The sequence below is a fragment of the Agelaius phoeniceus genome, chromosome 31 (assembly GCF_051311805.1).
Source record: "Agelaius phoeniceus isolate bAgePho1 chromosome 31, bAgePho1.hap1, whole genome shotgun sequence".
NCBI classification, from domain to species: Eukaryota; Metazoa; Chordata; class Aves; order Passeriformes; family Icteridae; genus Agelaius; species Agelaius phoeniceus.
The window spans coordinates 1,395,669-1,412,346 of NC_135295.1; the positions used below are offsets into that span (position 1 = coordinate 1,395,669).

General features: G+C 56.0%; 1 protein-coding gene across 3 annotated transcripts; it reads left to right on the forward strand.

The window, feature by feature from the left end:
• VPS45 (vacuolar protein sorting 45 homolog) lies at positions 1-15,390 on the forward strand. 3 transcript variants are annotated; one of them, XM_077192196.1, is made up of 16 exons: positions 6-226; positions 322-456; positions 877-937; positions 1,372-1,451; positions 2,082-2,150; positions 3,032-3,169; positions 3,988-4,098; positions 5,794-5,928; positions 6,214-6,327; positions 6,547-6,714; positions 8,979-9,157; positions 9,188-9,239; positions 10,679-10,786; positions 11,022-11,143; positions 12,466-12,597; positions 14,916-15,390. In XM_077192196.1, exons 1-16 carry the CDS (start codon positions 134-136, stop codon positions 15,001-15,003), a joined length of 1,785 nt encoding a protein of 594 aa, XP_077048311.1. In that variant the 5' UTR covers positions 6-133; the 3' UTR covers positions 15,004-15,390. The 3 variants fall into 3 exon arrangements, 2 of the variants coding, with proteins under 2 accessions (XP_077048311.1, XP_054507235.2); XM_054651260.2 differs by lacking the exon at positions 9,188-9,239 and having other exon boundaries at positions 8-226; positions 8,979-9,137; XR_013185700.1 differs by lacking the exons at positions 9,188-9,239; positions 10,679-10,786; positions 11,022-11,143; positions 12,466-12,597; positions 14,916-15,390 and adding exons at positions 9,496-9,670; positions 9,713-9,836; positions 9,906-10,239 and having other exon boundaries at positions 1-226.
• The last annotated feature ends 1,288 nt before the right edge of the window (positions 15,391-16,678 follow it).

Here is a 16,678-nt window from a genome sequence, read left to right on the forward strand (position 1 = left end):
ATCCCGAAGCGGGGCCGGAGAATCCCGAAGCGGGGCCGGAGAGGGCCGAAGCGGGGCCGGAGAATCCCGAAGCGGAGCCGGAGAAGGCCGAAGCGGGTGCGGGGCAGCCCGGTAGAGGAGCATCCCCGCCAAGATGAACGCGGTGCTGGCCGTCCGGCAGTACGTGTCCAAAATGATCGAGGACAGCGGCCCCGGTATGAAGGTGCTGCTGATGGACCGGGAGACGGTGAGGAGCGGCCGGGCCGGGAGCGCGGAGGGCGGCGGGGCCGGGAGCCGGGCCCAGCGCCGCCGTGACGGGCGCTGCCCCCGTGCCGCCCGCAGACCGGCGCCGTGAGCGTGGTGTACACCCAGTCCGAGATCCTACAGAGAGAGGTTTATCTGTTCGAGCGCCTCGACTCGCCCAACAGGGAGCCCATGAAGCACCTCAAGGCCATCTGCTTCCTGAGGCCCACCAAGGTACGGAGCAGAGCGGGGGGATACGGCCTCAAATCGTGCTGGGGAGGTTTGGGTTGATATTCAGGAGAATTCCTTCATGGAAACGGTTGTTCAGCAGAGCCACAGTCGCTGGAATTGCTGAAATCCGTGTGGATGTGGCAGTTGGGGACAGGGGTCTGTGGTGGCCTTGGCAGTGCTGGAGGGACAGTTGGACTCAGTGGTCTCAAAGGGCTTTTCCAAAGTCACTAATTCCATGATTCCATGTTTGCTGATGAAGAGCAAATCCGTGTGGATGTGGCACTTGGGGACAGGGATTCATGGTGGCCCTGGCAGTGCTGGGGGAATGGCTGGACACCAAGATCTCAGACGCTTTTCCAACCCTAAGGATTCCATGATTCTGTATTCCTTAACTCTGCTCTCCCTGGTGCTGTTTCCATCCAGGAGAACGTGGAGCTCCTGGTGCAGGAGCTGAGAAGGCCCAAGTACAGCGTCTACTTCATCTGTGAGTATGAAGAGCCCTGGAGAGGTCCTGGAGCTCCATAAATCTGGAAATCCCAGTGTGGATGGGCCAGGCTCCACACCTCAGTGCACCTTCCTGTGCCTGCTGTATCAGGCAGGGCTTCCCACATGTCCTGAATATTCCATGGGTTTGGGAATGACTCCAGCTTGCTTTGGGGTTGAATTCCAGTCCTGCAGGCCAGGAATGAGTCGGTAGGATGGCAGGAACTGGGTGAAGTGGCCTCTAGATGTCATTGTGGCTCTGCAGGACGCTGGGGAGATGGGCAGGGAACGAGTTGGGAGCATCCCGGGAGGTGGCTCAGGATTCCAACAGCTGCAGGGTTAGAGGGGCTCTGTGGGATCTCTCCTGCTCCAGAGGGGATCAGACTCCACAGGGTCTGCATGGAGCCCCACTGTCCCTTCCCTGTCTCCTCCCAGATTTCAGCAACGTCATCAGCAAGAGCGATGTGAAGGCCTTGGCTGAGGCTGATGAGCAGGAGGTCGTGGCTGAAGTCCAGGTGAAGTTTGGATGTTTTAGGGAGATGTAAAAGCAAAGGGAAGGTCCAGGCTGCCAGACACTGGGAGCAGCCCCCAACTGGTGCCTGCCAGGCCTGGCTGGGAGGAGGGATGGACACAAATGTGGGATGGAGAGGTAAAAGACAGAAAATGTCTTTTCCATTTCTCTGTGCCCTGGGCTCTCACAGCTGCTGCTGTTTTTGGTGCCTCACAAGGTGCTGCCCGGTTCAAATCCGTGTGGATGTGGCACTTGGGGACAGGGGTCTGTGGTGGCCTTGGCAGTGCTGGAGGGACAGTTGGACTCAAAGTCTCAAAGGGCTTTTCTGAAGTCACTAATTCCATGATTTCATGTTTGTGGTGCTGATGAAGAGCTGGGCACTGGAGCAATGCTGGGGAGAATTTCAGGAGAATTCCTTCATGGAAAGGGTTGTTCAGCCCTGGCACAGGGCAGTGGTGGAGCCACCATCCATGGAATTGTTCAGATCCGTGTGGATGCGGCACAGGGGTCCGTGGTGGAGGGGAGTTGTCAGCGGGGTTTGGGGTGGAGGGAGGAACAATGACCTGAACCAGTGTGTGCAGGGGGTGGTGGCAGCTTGGTCAGAGACACAGAACTGTCCTGCTCCCTTCTGCAGGAGTTCTATGGTGACTACATTGCCGTGAACCCACACGTCTTCTCCCTGAACCTGCTGGGCTGCTGTCGGGTAGGAGCACGGCGAGCTGTTCTTGCTTTGGGTAACGCCTTGTGGGAACCCAGGAGATTCCTCTGACTGCCCTGGGGGACTCCAGACCCTGGCAGGGGGCTCAGAGACCTTGGCACAGAGTCACAAACACCTTTGCCTTCGATTTTAACCCATGAAGAAAATTACCAACTTTATGTGAAGATTTACAAGCCACAAGGGTTTGAGTAGAATGATAGTGAATTTATCACAGGGTGAAAAAGTAGAATTTTGGGGTTTTTAGAATGGGAGTTCAGGAGGCAGGATGGAGGAATCTGGGTGTGTCCTGTCTTTCTCCTTCTTCTTCTTGTCCTCCATCTTCTGGGTGATGGTGGCACTTTTGGAATGGTTTAGGATGGAGACAGACTGTCTAACATAGGTGATAGGGATTGGGAAATTATTGTAAATAAAGTACAGGTAGTTTTTAGTATAAAAAGATAACAGCAGTGTGCCTCAACCCAACCTGATGGACAGACCTCAGCAGGTCAGAGAAAGAATGTATTAGATAAGAGAAAATAAACAACCTTGAAAATCAGAGCTGAGGAATCCCGACTTCTTCAAGGAAGAAGAAGCTGGGAAAAAGTCTTTTAATACCTCAGGAGCCATTTCAGCAACAACAAATCCAACAAAGTGTAGCTCTCATGACCCAGGGCATTGGGGGGAATGGGCCTTGGCAAGGAGATTTTGTGCTCAGCCCCTGGGTACCTGGGGCTCCAGCACAGTTTTGTGCTTTCCTGTGAGACTTCAGCACTTAGAAACAAGGATGTGGGGAAGTTTGGGAACAAGGATGTGGGGAAGCTTAGGAACAAGGATGTGGGGAAGTTTGGGGGCTGTGCATCCGTGTGAGGTGCAGCTTTTCCTTCCAGGGCCGCAGCTGGGACCCGGCTCAGCTCACCAGGACAACCCAGGGGCTCACTGCTCTGCTCCTGTCCCTGAAGAAGTGCCCCATGATCCGCTACCAGCTCTCCTCAGAGCCAGCAAAGCGCTTGGCCGAGTGTGTGAAGGTGAGAGCAGCCCACAGCTCGTCCCTTTAGCGTGAATTCAGCCTCAGTCAGTTTTTTACATGTGGAGGGAAGCACCTGTTTGTCACTGTCACTTTTTGTGGAAAAATCTCTTTGCCAGGATTTCTTCTCCTGGGAAGCTGAGAAACCTCAGAAAAGAATTCATATCTCATTTGCTTCTCTTGTGTTTTGCTGCTTTGGAATGTGGTATGGAGATTATTTATCCAGCAGGTGGTTGGTTGATTGGTTTCATGTAAATTGTTTTAACTTAATGACCAATCACAGTCAGGTTGTGTCAGGACTCTGGAAGAGGTCACAAGTTTTCATTATCATTCTTTGTAGCCTTCTTCTGTATCCTTTCTCTATTCTTTAGTATAGTTTAGTATAGCTATTCTATAATATATAATATTATATATTCTATAATATTTAATTCTATAATATATAATATAATATAAAATATATAAACCTTCTATAATATATAATATAATATATATAAACCTTCTAAGAACATGGAGTCAGATACATCATTCCTCACCTCATCTGGGGACCACAAAAATCCCACACCTGTTTTCAGTCAATTCCTGTGAATTCCATCAGTTACTCCAAGGTCTGGTCATGTCCCTCTCTGCTCCCAGTACATTCCTGGGAGCAATGTCCCAATTCCTGGAGCCTTCAGCTCCTCCCTGGCAGTGCAGACAAAGCAGCAGAATTGAGCTTTCACCCTCCCTTCCCTCTGTGCTTAAATCCACGCTGAGAGGGAGCCTTTTCCAGGATTTCAAGAGGGATTTTTCCCATTTTTTCCCCCCTCCATTTCTCCACAGCAAGTGATCACGAAGGAGTACGAGCTGTTCGATTTCCGCCGCACCGAGGTCCCACCCCTGCTCCTCATCCTGGACCGCTCCGACGATGCCATCACCCCCCTGCTGAACCAGGTGAGCCACGCCCAGGTGTGCCAGGCCCCACCCAGGTGTGCCAGGCCCCACCCAGGTGTGTGCCAGGCTGGGGCAGGCCCCACCCAGGTGTGCCAGGCTGGGGCAGGCCACGCCCAGGTGTGCCAGGCCACGCCCAGGTGTGTGCCAGGCTGGGGCAGGCCACACCCAGCTGTGCCAGGCTGGGGCAGGCCACACCCAGCTGGGGCAGGCCACACCCAGGTGTGTGCCAGGCTGGGGCAGGCCACGCCCAGCTGTGCCAGGCTGGGGCAGGCCACGCCCAGGTGTGTGCCAGGCTGGGGCAGGCCACGCCCAGCTGGGGCAGGCCACACCCAGGTGTGTGCCAGGCTGGGGCAGGCCACACCCAGGTGTGTGCCAGGCTGGGGCAGGCCCCACCCAGGTGTGTGCCAGGCTGGGGCAGGCCCCACCCAGGTGTGTGCCAGGCTGGGGCAGGCCCCACCCAGGTGTGTGCCAGGCTGGGGCAGGTCACACCCAGCTGTGCCAGGCTGAGGGGCCCTGCAGCAGCTGGAGTTCAACCCCTGGCAGGTCACGGTTGGATGTAGTAGAGGGAAGTGTTGCTTCACGCCTCCAATCCCTGCAAATCCCTCTTTTATCCCCTGGCTTGGTTTTCCAGAGCTGAGTGGGGCTTGTTTGTGCTGACTTCAGTGGCAGATGGACCCAGCATCCTGGCAAACTGAGCCAGCAGCACTTCCATGTGGCTTCTGGAGCCCCCAGTGCTTTGCAGGGCCTTTCCCAAGGGTTGTTTGTGGGGCTGTGAGTGACCTCACCCTGCTGAGTCTCCCTCTGTTATTGATGGCTGCTGGATTTGCTGGGAGCTGTTGGATTTATTTGTTCCGTGCTGTGCTGCAGATCCTGGCAGGATCTGTTGGGTCTCCCTTCATCTCTGTGGGGTTCCCTTGGAACCTGGGGATCAGGAGTTGCACCTGGGTGGGGCCAGCAGCCCCAGAGCTGCTCTAACACCGGTTCTGCAGGAGATGGAGGTGACATCTCTGTCACAGAGGGGTGTGGCTGTCACAGCCCAGCCCACACCTGGTTTGTGGTGTTTGGGATTGTGCTCAGCATCAGGCATTATCTGCTGTTTCAGGATTTCCTGTCCCAAAGAGATTCCCGGGGATGTAAATGGAGTGTTGGGCACGGCCGGGCTCTGATCAGCTGTCACTGTCCTCTCTCTCTGGGTTATTATTAGACTGCTCAGGATAAAAATAGAAACTCCTGATGTGCAGAAATGCTCCTGCCCGTGGAGCATGTAGGGAATTCTGCAGTGGAACTGTGGGACCTCTCCCTGCCTGGGCAGAAAGTTGGGGGTTTTGGTGGCCAACAGAGCTGTTGGAACAGAAATGTTAAAATCCCCATCCCACTTCAGTCCGTTTTGAAGGTTCCTGCCGGAATTCCTGATCTGGTGGGAGGTGTCCCTGCCATGAACAGGATGGGTTTAGTGTCCCAACCCAAACCATGCCATGATACTGTGATTCTGGAATGGCCCTGGAGGGGGGCAGTGTCTCCCCATCTGATTATTCCCCAGTGATGTTGATTTCCATCAGAGGGACATACCCCAAACTCTGCTGCGTGTCCTGGGGTAGCAGGAGCAGCTCTGGCTGCCTTCAGCTGAACTCCATCGATTTCCCAGCACTGTGGCTTACCAAGGTCACCCCTTTGCCTTCCTCTGTCCCCTGGCAGTGGACGTACCAGGCCATGGTCCACGAGCTGCTGGGCATCAACAACAACCGCATCGACCTGTCCCGGGTGCCGGGGATCAGCAAGGACCTGCGGGAGGTCGTCCTGTCAGCTGAGAACGATGAGTTCTACGCCAATGTAGGTGTCCAGGGGGGCTTCACAAGCACCCACACCTGGGGGTTTGCCACGGGAAAGGAGCCTGGCCATGATTTTGGGGGATTTTGGCACCCCTCGGGGTGGGGATGTGCCGTTCGTGACCGTCAGCAGTGACATCTGATGTGGGATAACGTCCTAGAAAATGTGTTTGTGGTTTGGTTTTCAAAGCCTGCTGCAGGTTTTGTGGGATGGAGTCACCTTCCGGCTGCTCAAGGCTCTTCCTTGGTCAAATCAGTTTCCCTCTGCTTCCCATCTTGTTCCACACAGAACATGTACCTGAACTTCGCTGAGATTGGCACCAACATCAAGAACCTGATGGAGGATTTCCAGAGGAGGAAGCCAAAGGAGCAGCAGAAGCTGGAGTCCATAGCAGATATGAAGGTACAGACAAAGTCCATCCCATTTGTGTCCCATCCTTTAATGTTAGAAGTCAATAACAAGCACATCCCTCCAGAGATCTCCTGTGGGCTCAAGGCCTGATCCTCTGCACACCAGCAGAGAATTGCTGGGAATTTGTACAATTTCTGGCTGGCTGCACCCATCTTTTCCTATCTCCTGCTTTTCCCTGGAAGCACCCACTGCCTCAGTTTCCCCCCACAGGCCTTTGTGGAGAACTACCCTCAGTTCAAGAAGATGTCAGGCACGGTGTCCAAGCACGTGACAGTGGTGGGGGAGCTGTCCCGGCTCGTGGCCGAGCGGAACCTGCTGGAGGTGTCCGAGGTGGAGCAGGAGCTGGCCTGCCAGAGTGACCATTCCAGTGCCCTCCAGGTACCCATCCTGCCTCTGGATCAGGGGGGTTTCGCCCCAGCTCTCCCTTGGGAGGGGGGGTTTGGTGCTGGGAGGCGGTGGCAGCTCCCTGTGGGGAGGGACACTGCCAATTCGTGTGGAATTGCTCCTCGGTGCTGGGCTCAGATGGGAATGAGTCATGGTTAATAACTGGCTTGAGGAGCGTCTTTGCAAATCCTGTCCTTACATCCCACAACCCAGCATTCTCTCTTTATACTCAGCTAGTTGGTTTCTGGCAGACACCAGGATAGAACAGCCTCAGATGCTCTGCAGGAGCTGATGTGTTTGCTGGGCAGGAGAAGAGCTGGAATCCATGGAATTGTCTCTACCTATTTTTTTAAGAAAAGCCACTAGAAAGACCCTTAAATCCAAGATTTCTTTGGCAGAGAGGCCTGGAAAAGCTGGAGGGAGGCTCTGTGACAGCTGAGCGTGGCCCCTTGTGCTGTGAGCAGAGCAGGGTCTGGCAGAGTCAGTGGTGATGGATTTGGGCTGGTGTTCAACAGCAGCTCAGAGCAGGGCTGGAGAAGTCTCACTTCTCACTTCTGAGAAATGATTCCTTGATTTCCAGCAGTGGAGGGGGATTCCCAACACGTAACAGCCCCTTGGGGAAGCAGAGGGGCTGGGAAATGAGGAAAAGCATCTCCAGCAGGTTTGAGATCAGTTCCTTCCCCTCCTCTGTGACTCTGAACTGCGGCTGGGGGCTGAGGGGGTCACACTGGCCAGCCCCCAGAGGTGGAATGTGCTCCCATCCCTCTGGAGCAGGGAGTGTAGGGATGGGATTCCAAGGCTGCTGTCTGGCAGGATTTACATGGCTGAGTGTGGAACTGGGAATGCAGCCAGGAATGTGTTTGCTGGAAGCAGCCTCTGAGGTCCTCACGCTGTATCACTGTCTCCAGCTCAGGTTGTTGTGGTTTAAAAGTCAAATATTCCCAGTCTGCTCCCTCCCTGTGCTGTGAGCCGTGATTTTTGATGGAATACACACAGCACAGAGCTGGTGCCAGGTGAATCCTGGTGTTCCTGGGGTCACCTTGCTCCTGCTCTACACAAACAACATTTCTGCAGTTTTAGAGCAGAAGTGCCGCCTCAGTTTCCTCCCAGCCCTGTGCCTGAAGAGCCACTGGGAGATTTGCAGCAGCTTGGAAGTAAATGGGAACTCCTGGAGGTGGGATCTGTGTCCCTGCAGCCTCCCCACCCTGGGCTCTGCCTGCTGCAGCTCCCAGTGGCAGCAAGAAGGGCAAGGCCACGGGACAAGAAGCAGCAGCCAGAGCCTGGAATAAAGATGGAATTGTTCTCCCTTGATGTCACTTCAGGGATTGTTGGATCTCTGGTGGCCTTAGCCCCCCCCATTCTGGGACATTTGGGTTCTTCCTCCCCTGAAGCTCTCATTAACCCTGACACAGAGCATGAATGGAGGGTTGGAATCCCAGCTCCTCCCATGGACAATGGGTTTTCTGTTCTCTGCTTCCTGCTGCTCCTGGCACTGCCAGCACAGGAACCTCCCTGGGGCTCTGGCTCTTCCCTCACAGGTGAATTCCTGACCTTGAATGGTGAAATTCCTCTTGATCCTCCTCACAGCCAGGATTTTATGCTGTGTTTTCAGTCAGCATCAGTTAAATAGGTGCCAACAAACATCTGGGCCAGGGTGGTGAATCCAGCAGCAGATCAGGAGTGATAACAGACCCCTGCTCTTCCCTGTAACTGGGGAATCTCTCTTTCCATGCTTTAATTCCTTCCAAATGTGCAGTTTATTCCTCCACATATCACATCCAAAGGTTTGAATGATGAGACTGTGGTGCCTCTGCCTTGCACCTTCCAAAAAGGAGATGGAGCTGGGGGCATTGCCTGTCGGGGTTTTTGCAGCCCGTGTAGTGGTGGAACCTTTGGGCTGGAGCTGGAAACACCCAGGCAGAGCTTGGAGATGTCAGGGCCTGTGCACAACTTCCCCCTCCTGCAGCACCACAAGGGGCTCAGGACCCATCATTGGTGGGTTGTGAACTCCCAGTTCCACGGAAAGACCCAAAACCAACTTGTGCTCCAGTAAATCCTCCTGTGAAGCACCCGAGGAGCCGGGCTGTGGGGTTTATACCACAACTGCAGCCTCTGGCATTGCCCGTGGCAGTTGCTGGGCAGTGAAACCGGTCTGATGAGTGATAAGTGACCGATAAATGACCGATAAATGACTGATAAGGCGGTGACACCGACGGAGGTGTCTGTCCCCAGGCTGAGCGGTGCCGTGTGTCCCGCAGAGCGTGCGGCGGCTGCTGCAGAGCCCGCGGCTGTCGGAGCTGGACGCGGCGCGCTTGGTGATGCTCTACGCGCTGCGCTACGAGCGCCACGCCAGCAGCGGCCTCCCGGCACTGCTGGAGGAGCTGCGCGGCCGCGGAGGCAGCGACAGGTACCGCAAGGTAACCCCGGGGAGGGGCAGGTACCGCAAGGTAACCCCGGGAAGGGGCAGGATGGGGACAAATAACCCCGGGGAGGGGCAGGACAGGGACAGGTACCGCAAGGTAACCCCGGGGAGGGGCAGGTACCGCGGGGTAACCCCCGGGGAGGGGCAGAATGAGGGGCAGGTACCGCTAGGTAACCCCGGGGAGGGGCAGGTACCGCAAGGTAACCCCGGGGAGGGGCAGGACAGGGACAAATAACCCCGGGGAGGGGCAGGTACCGCAAGGTAACCCCGGGGAGGGGCAGGACGGGGACAGGTACTGCAAGGTAACCCCGGGGAGGGGCAGGACAGGGACAAATAACCCCGGGGAGGGGCAGGACGGGGACAAATAACCCCGGGGAGGGGCAGGTACTGCAAGGTAACCCCGGGGAGGGGCAGGATGAGGGGCAGGTACCGCGGGGTAACCCCGGGGAGGGGCAGGACAGGGACAAATAACCCCGGGGAGGGGCAGGTACTGCAGGGTAACCCCAGGACGGGGCAGGATGGGGGCAGGTACTGCCAGGTAACCCCGGGACGGGGCAGGATGAGGGGCAGGTACTGCCAGGTAACCCCAGGGTGGAGCAGGATGAGGGGCAGGTACCCCGATGTCCCACAGGATGGGGAGGAGGTACCACCAGGTAACCCCGGGGTGGGGCAGAACAGGGGCAGGTACCACCAGGTAATCCCGGGGTGAGGCAGGTCCCCCGATGTGCCACAGGATGGGGGCAGGTACCACCAGGTACCCCAGGTAACCCCAGGGTGGGGCAGGTCCCCCGATGTGCCACAGGATGAGGGAATCTCTGCTGTCTGGGGTGAAACCTGCCTGCTCTGGGTCAGCCCGGGGCCGTGTGCTTGCACAGAGCTCAGCTGGGACCTGTGGGTGTGGCTTTAAAAGGTGGTTTAAGTGACTCGATTTCCCTTTCCTAAATCAGTGGAAGTGAGGCACAGTGACTCCAGCTGGTTTGGGGTTGAAGTCCAACCCTGCAGCCCAGGAATTGGTGAATGGGGGTTGGACTCCAGAGGTCCCTTCCACTCCTGACTAGTCAGTGATTCCGTGATATTATGAAGGATTTCATGGAGAAGGGATGGCAGGAGCCTGCTGGGAGGGGAGTGTGGCACCTCCACGGGCCTGGGATGTGCTTCCTCTCTTCTTTTCCTCCCCCACTTTCCCCAGCTCCTGCAGCACCAGGCAGTGGCTGCAGCGAGGGGCTGGGGATGGAGAGGAGCTGGCAGGGAGGGAACAGACAGCAGTGCCAGGAGCAGCTGGGGAGGAGGTGGAGGAGAGGGATGATGTCACCTCGTGTGGAGGAGCTGCTGCAGGCGATGGAGATGGAGATGAAGCTTCTCCTCAGGCAGGAGGGTCGGGGTGGGCTGGGGGCTGTGGGGGTGCTGCTGCTCTGCCTCCACGTGTGGTTCCATTGGGGATCATCTCCATGGCTCCCTGTGCCCATGGGGTGTCTGCACCTCGCCACAGCCTGCAGGGGCCGCCAGGCTGATGGGCCCTGCCCTCTCCCTGCACAGCTGGTGTCTGCCGTGGTGGAGTACGGGGGGAAGCGGGCGCGAGGCAGCGACCTGTTCAGCCCCAAGGACGCCGTGGCCATCACCAAGCAGTTCCTCAAAGGCCTGAAGGTACCAAGATTGCTTGGGGAAATGGGGACAGACTCAAAAGTGCAGCCCAGAGGAGGAGCAGGGCTGGCAGGAATGCACTCGGTGGCTTCAGGGCTTGATGGCACTGAGAACAACAGGAGAGAGCTCCTGGAGAGCTTCTCAATCCTAAATTCAGGGGTAGAAGCTGCTGTGCCTCTGCTGATCCTCCTTCCTTGCTGGGCCACTTCCTAAAGAGCTTCTCTCTCCCTGGCCACAGGGCATTGAGAATGTGTACACCCAGCACCAGCCCCTGCTTCAGGAAACCCTGGACCAGCTCATCAAGGGGAAGCTCAAGGACAGCCAGTATCCCTACCTGGGCCCCAACACACTCCGGGACAGGTACCTGGGGCCTTTGGGGCAGAGCCTGCACTGGGACACAGCAGCTGGGACGTCCCTGCTGTGCCCAACACTGTCCCCACAGCGGGGTGGGACTGATGGTGAGCAGAGCTGGGGGTTGGCACAGAAATCTCTTGATTGTAGAGGTGTTGTATCCCCAGGAATGTTCCCAGGACTGGGGTGTGCCTCGTCCTGGCTCAGAGGTGCCATTTCTGTTGGGTGGCTCAGGTGAAGGATGAAGCCCTTGCTCCTCAGAGGAGGCAGGATCAGCTTTGCTCCAGGTCATGCTGTCCATGCAGTGCTCCAAGAGGGGAATCCCTGGTGTTGGTCCTTCCAAAGGATTGGGAGGGTGGTTACAGGGCAGGGAAGGAGCAGCTCACTGGAAAGCAGGATGTGCACAGCACACTGAGGTTGTGTTGGGATGGAGGAAGGCTCTTCCCTCCTTCCCCCCTTCCTCTTGCTTGGCTTCTCTCTACCATCCCACATCTCCCTGCTGGCTGGGAAATGTCCCCTCAGGTGAACTGAGGCACAAATCCTGGCAGTTCCTGACCAGCCTGGGAGCTCCAAGGCAGCTCTGTGTCCTTGCCTGACTCCAGAATCGATCCTGATTTCCCAGCCCCAGCAGGTCATGCATTAAACATGGCACGTGGATCCACAGGGACTGGGGTGCTGCTGCTGGAGTGAAAGTTCAGGAGAGGTTTTGGGGAATTCAGTGGATTTTTTTCAGCTCCACAACACAGGGATGAGGGAGGGTCTAGAGGAGGCACCCTCAGGATCCTGGATCACTGCCTCCAAAGTGCAGGATTTATCCTTGGCTTTGTCTGATCCCAACTCAGTATTTGTGCCTGCTCCATCCCAGAAATTGTCCAAGGCCAGGTTTGTCAGGGCTTGGATCCACCTGACTCCAGAATTGATCCTGATTTCCCAGCCCCAGCAGCTCATGCATTAAACATGGCACATGGATCCACAGGGACTGGGGTGCTGCTGCTGCTGGAGGCTGCTCAGGGCTTGGGGTGGAAGTTCAGGAGAGGTTTTGGGGGATTCTCTGGGTTGTTCTCAGCTCTGAGCCCAGCACATCACAGGGATGAGGGAGTCCTTTAAAGGAGGCACCCTCAGGATCCTGGATCACTGCCTCCAAAGTGCAGGATTTATCCTTGGCTTTGTCTGATCCCAACTCAATATTTGTGCCTGCTCCATCCCAGAAATTGTCCAAGGCCAGGTTTGTCAGGGCTTGGATCCACCTGCTCTGCTGGGTGTCCCTGAGAGCTGAGCTTTTAGGTCTCTTCAAGCCAAACCATTCCATGATTTGTGCTTTTATCCCTCAGACCTCAGGACATCATTGTGTTCCTCATTGGAGGGGCCACCTACGAGGAGGCTCTGGCTGTGTTCAACCTGAACCGCTCCAACCCCGGCGTCCGCATCGTCCTGGGGGGCACCACCATCCACAACACCAGGAGGTAAAATCCCCCCCTCTGCAGAGCCTGCCTGTGGAACTGCTGCCACAGCAGGAGTTTGGGATACCTGGGGGATCCCCATGTGGAAAGAAATGGGTGTCAGTGCTCTGGAGCCAGCTCTGCTCGTGGTGGCTCAGGGACAGATCCCTGAGCTGGAGGTTTAATTTGAATTTCCATGAGTTCAAGGGCAGGCAAGGAGAGTTTTGCACAGAGTTTTTCTAGTTCATAACACTGGGAAGCCAGGGCAGCACATGGGAATTCAGCACTGAATGAACCTGCAGCTGCTTTGCTGAAGGTGGGCAAAGATCGCTGTAAGTATGGGAAATGTCTGGTTTATAAAAACAAATAACTTTTCCTGAACCCAAATTACTCACTTTGGGCACAGGAAAGAATTGAGGCCACAGTGGGAATTGCTTCCCATCAGCTGCTGGCCAGGCAGGAGAGCAGGAATTCTCTGAATTCTCAGGAATCTCTGCAGATTCCCAGTGCTCAGTGTGGGATGGTGGGAAAATCCTGAGCTGCTGCTGAAGCTCAGGATCTGCAGCTTCATCATTGGATCTGCTTGGATTGGTGGTGCTAGGAGCCACCCTGGCTGCTTTGGGCTCTGCTGCTGTGCAGTCCCTGAATTATTTACAGAAAAGCTGGGATTCTGTATCCAAATTTGCATTTCCAAGAATGAAGTGGGGAGGGGAAAAAAAAAAAAAAGGAAAATAAAAGGAAAGGCTGGATGTGGCCTGGTCCTACCTGGGGAGGACAGCAAAGGGCCTGTTCTGAAATAGCCCTGTCCCAAATGATCCATTTTCTCTTGGATGAGGTTTCCCTGAGCATGGAAGGACAATAGAACTGTGTCCTGTCCACTGTTACCCAGGATTCCAGCACAGGGCCCTAGGATCAGGGATATCTCAGCACATCCATCCAAGGAAAGCCAGATTTTAGTGTGTCCCAAGCCCTGACATAATCCATGGCCTCGCTGATTCCCGTGGGATTAGGGCAGATATGTCACCAGGAACAAGGGGATTTGGGTGTTAATGCCCAGAGCAGCCGTGTAAGCACCTAAATCCTGCTCCCATTGTTCTTCCTCCCTGCTGCAACTGGGACCAACATCTGTGAGCCCACAGGGGTGGCCCAAAGGATGGAGAATCTGCTCTGCTCCCAGGGATTGCAGAGCAATTGCACTCAAGGGTTTGGAGGAGGAAGGGTTACAGGGGATCAATAATCGGATCAAAAGGGCTGCCAGCAACATCTGGTGCTGGGGCTGACTCATCCTGGGCAGGTTGAGAGAAACCTGCTGGGACTAATCCCAGGGTGGGGGCCCTGACCCAGTTACCCAGTTAGAGCCACACTGGTGGCACTGGATGCTCCTGGGGACCCTCCTGACTGCACGAGGCTCGTTGCTCCTGGGAGTTCCACCTGCAGGCCCTGCTGGGGTGGAGCAGCTGGGCAGGTTCCTGCAGATGCCTCTGCTGCTCCTTCCTCAGCTCTTCCTGCAGGGTCCTTGGAGCAGCAGCCTCAGCAGGATGGGGCTTGTGCTGTGGTACAGCTCATTTCTGGAGGGTAGGTGGGAGTTTGGCTCTTGTCTCCAGTCACTCCAGGCTGGGAGTGTGCTCTGAGGGACCCTGAGGTGTCATTGGGCACAACCTGCTCCAGCCAGCACAGAACCAGAGACCCTAAAAGCACCAGCCATTCCCTGCCAGAGCTCAGCTCTGCCTGGTTCTAGTGCCTAAAAATAACCTGGGGAGGGAGAGCTCAGGCTGGAGCACAAAGCCAGGTGCCAGAGCCTGTGCCAGAGCTGGTGCCACCATGGGCAGGGCCCTGGCTGTGCCCCCTCCCAGCTGTGTCTGATGGCTCTCACACCTGGCTGTTGCTGCAGGGTTTTGCAGGAGATTTGAAGGTTTTGCTATTTTTCAAACCCCTCAAAATCCCAACCTGAGCAGGAAGAGCTGCTCCAGCTCCAGTTTAGGGGGATTCCCATTTCTGTAGGATTTGTGGCATATCTTGGTTTGCATTTCCTTATCTTTTGGGGTATTTTTTGAAGCATTGCTGCTGAGATCACCTGATCAGCACACTGAGGGATGAGTCAGCCTGGGAATGGCCGTGGTGTCTCATTGCCAGAGGAACCATCCTCGGGCAGGATCCTTCCAGCTGGGAGCATTCCTGCCTTTGGGAGCTGCTCCCAGCCAGGGCTGGGTGATGCCAGCGGGCCTGAGGCTCCTGCTGGGGACAATCACAGCACCTCAGGCCTTGGACACCTCTGGGACAAGTACCAGAGTGCCATGAGCCCCTTTGGCCCTTGTTCCACTGACCTGAAGCTTTCCCAGCAGCTTCCTGGAGGAGGTGACAGCCGCAGGATTCCGCGGTCGAAGCACTGAGAGCTCCCAAATCCCACCAAGATCCAGCAGCAGACGGTGAATCCTGAAGAAATGAGGGGTGGTTTTTGTACATTCAGAGCTTTCCCAGAGCAGGATGTTCCTGCCCTGCAGCTGGAGCTTCCCCTCCACACCCAGAATGGCAGCGAATGCTGGAGGTGGCGCTAACCCAAGGGCAAGGACGTGTCCCCACTGCAGCTCCTCATTGTCCCCTCACAAACAGCTCCAGGACTGGCATGGTCACCTGAGGAGAGCCTGGGAAGGGCCCTGAATCCCTGCAGCTCCTGGCTCTTCACAGGACACCCTGGATGAGTCCCATGAGGAGCCCCAGGCAGGAGGAGCAGCTGTGGGGGTGTGGCTGCTGGGCACAGGAGCCCTTGGCTGTTGTCTGTATATGTTGAATCCTATTAAATCCCCCACTTTGGCCGAATCTGTCTGCTAGATGATTCCCACTTTCCCTTTCCCAAGGCCACAAGGTGCAGTCACAGCCTGAGCCTCCATGGGAGCTTTTGCTCCCCTCCAGGATCACACCAAGGAACCTGCACGTGTTTTTCCAGCCCTGCTCCCTGGCCTCTAATCAGCACTTGATTGGGAATTAACAAGCCAGATCAAATGAACTGAGCTCCCAAATCCCTGGGAATTATCTTGGCATCACAACTAAGTCCTGCTGATGTGGGAGAGAGCAAAGCCCTGCAGGGAGGAGGGGACCTGGGTGCCTCTTTGGGGAAGGGAGGAGGGGGCACAGCCTGTGTTGTTGGGGGGGGGTCTCTGCCCACAGCCGGGGTGGAACTGGGTGGGCACCAAATTTTTAGTGAATTTTGGGTTGTTGGGACAGGCAGAGCTGTAAGAATTCCCCCTTACAGGTGACTCAGGTGTCTGACAGCCTGAGCCCCCAACAGAGGGGAGCTGGCAGAGGATACTGGGCAGCCCCTGGCCCATCCCCTCCTGCAGCAGCCCCTTCCCCAGACAGCAGTGATGTAACTGGTGTCAGAGCCACAGAAAAGCATGTGTCCTAATTAAACTTCCAGGCAGCAGCTTCACACTTGATATCCAGAGGCAAAATGCTGTGTGGGGGCTGTTAAATACATAAATAAACCAAGAGTTTGCTGATCTGCTCTGCAAGAAGAGGCGATTTTGGCAACTGTTTGTTATGGAGCAGCACAAGGAGCAGCTACAGCTGCCAGGGGTGGCAAAGGGGGCGTGTGGATACAGGGAGAGACACAAACACCCCTTGGAGAGGTTTTCATTCTGCCCCCAGGGATGGGGATGAGGAGCTGCACTGACCAGGCCACCTGTCCCACTGGGGAGCAGCCTCACTGCTGGAAGTGCAGCCTCCTGTTCCTGGTACAGGAATGGGAGATGAGTTCCCTCCCATCTCCTTCCTTCCATGTACATTGTTGATGTTGCCAGCTCTGAATCATTGGTCACATCCTTCACGGCGTGACTCACTGGCAGAGCAGCCTGAGGATCCCAAGTGCAGCTGAATTCCTGCTCCCAGGGACGTGTGCAGGTGTGTTGTTACCTGCTGTGGCTTCAGGGCAACTTCCCTGGCACCAGGGGACACTTGGGAAGAGCGTGGGCCCCGCATGCAAAGGGCACAGCAGAGCTGTGCCACTGCCACCAGCTCTGTGCCATCTGCTATTGGGCACCAGCCCGTGCCCTGCAGGCCCTGGCCACCAAAAACAGGATGTGAGGAAGGACAAGTGGAGTTGGAAGGC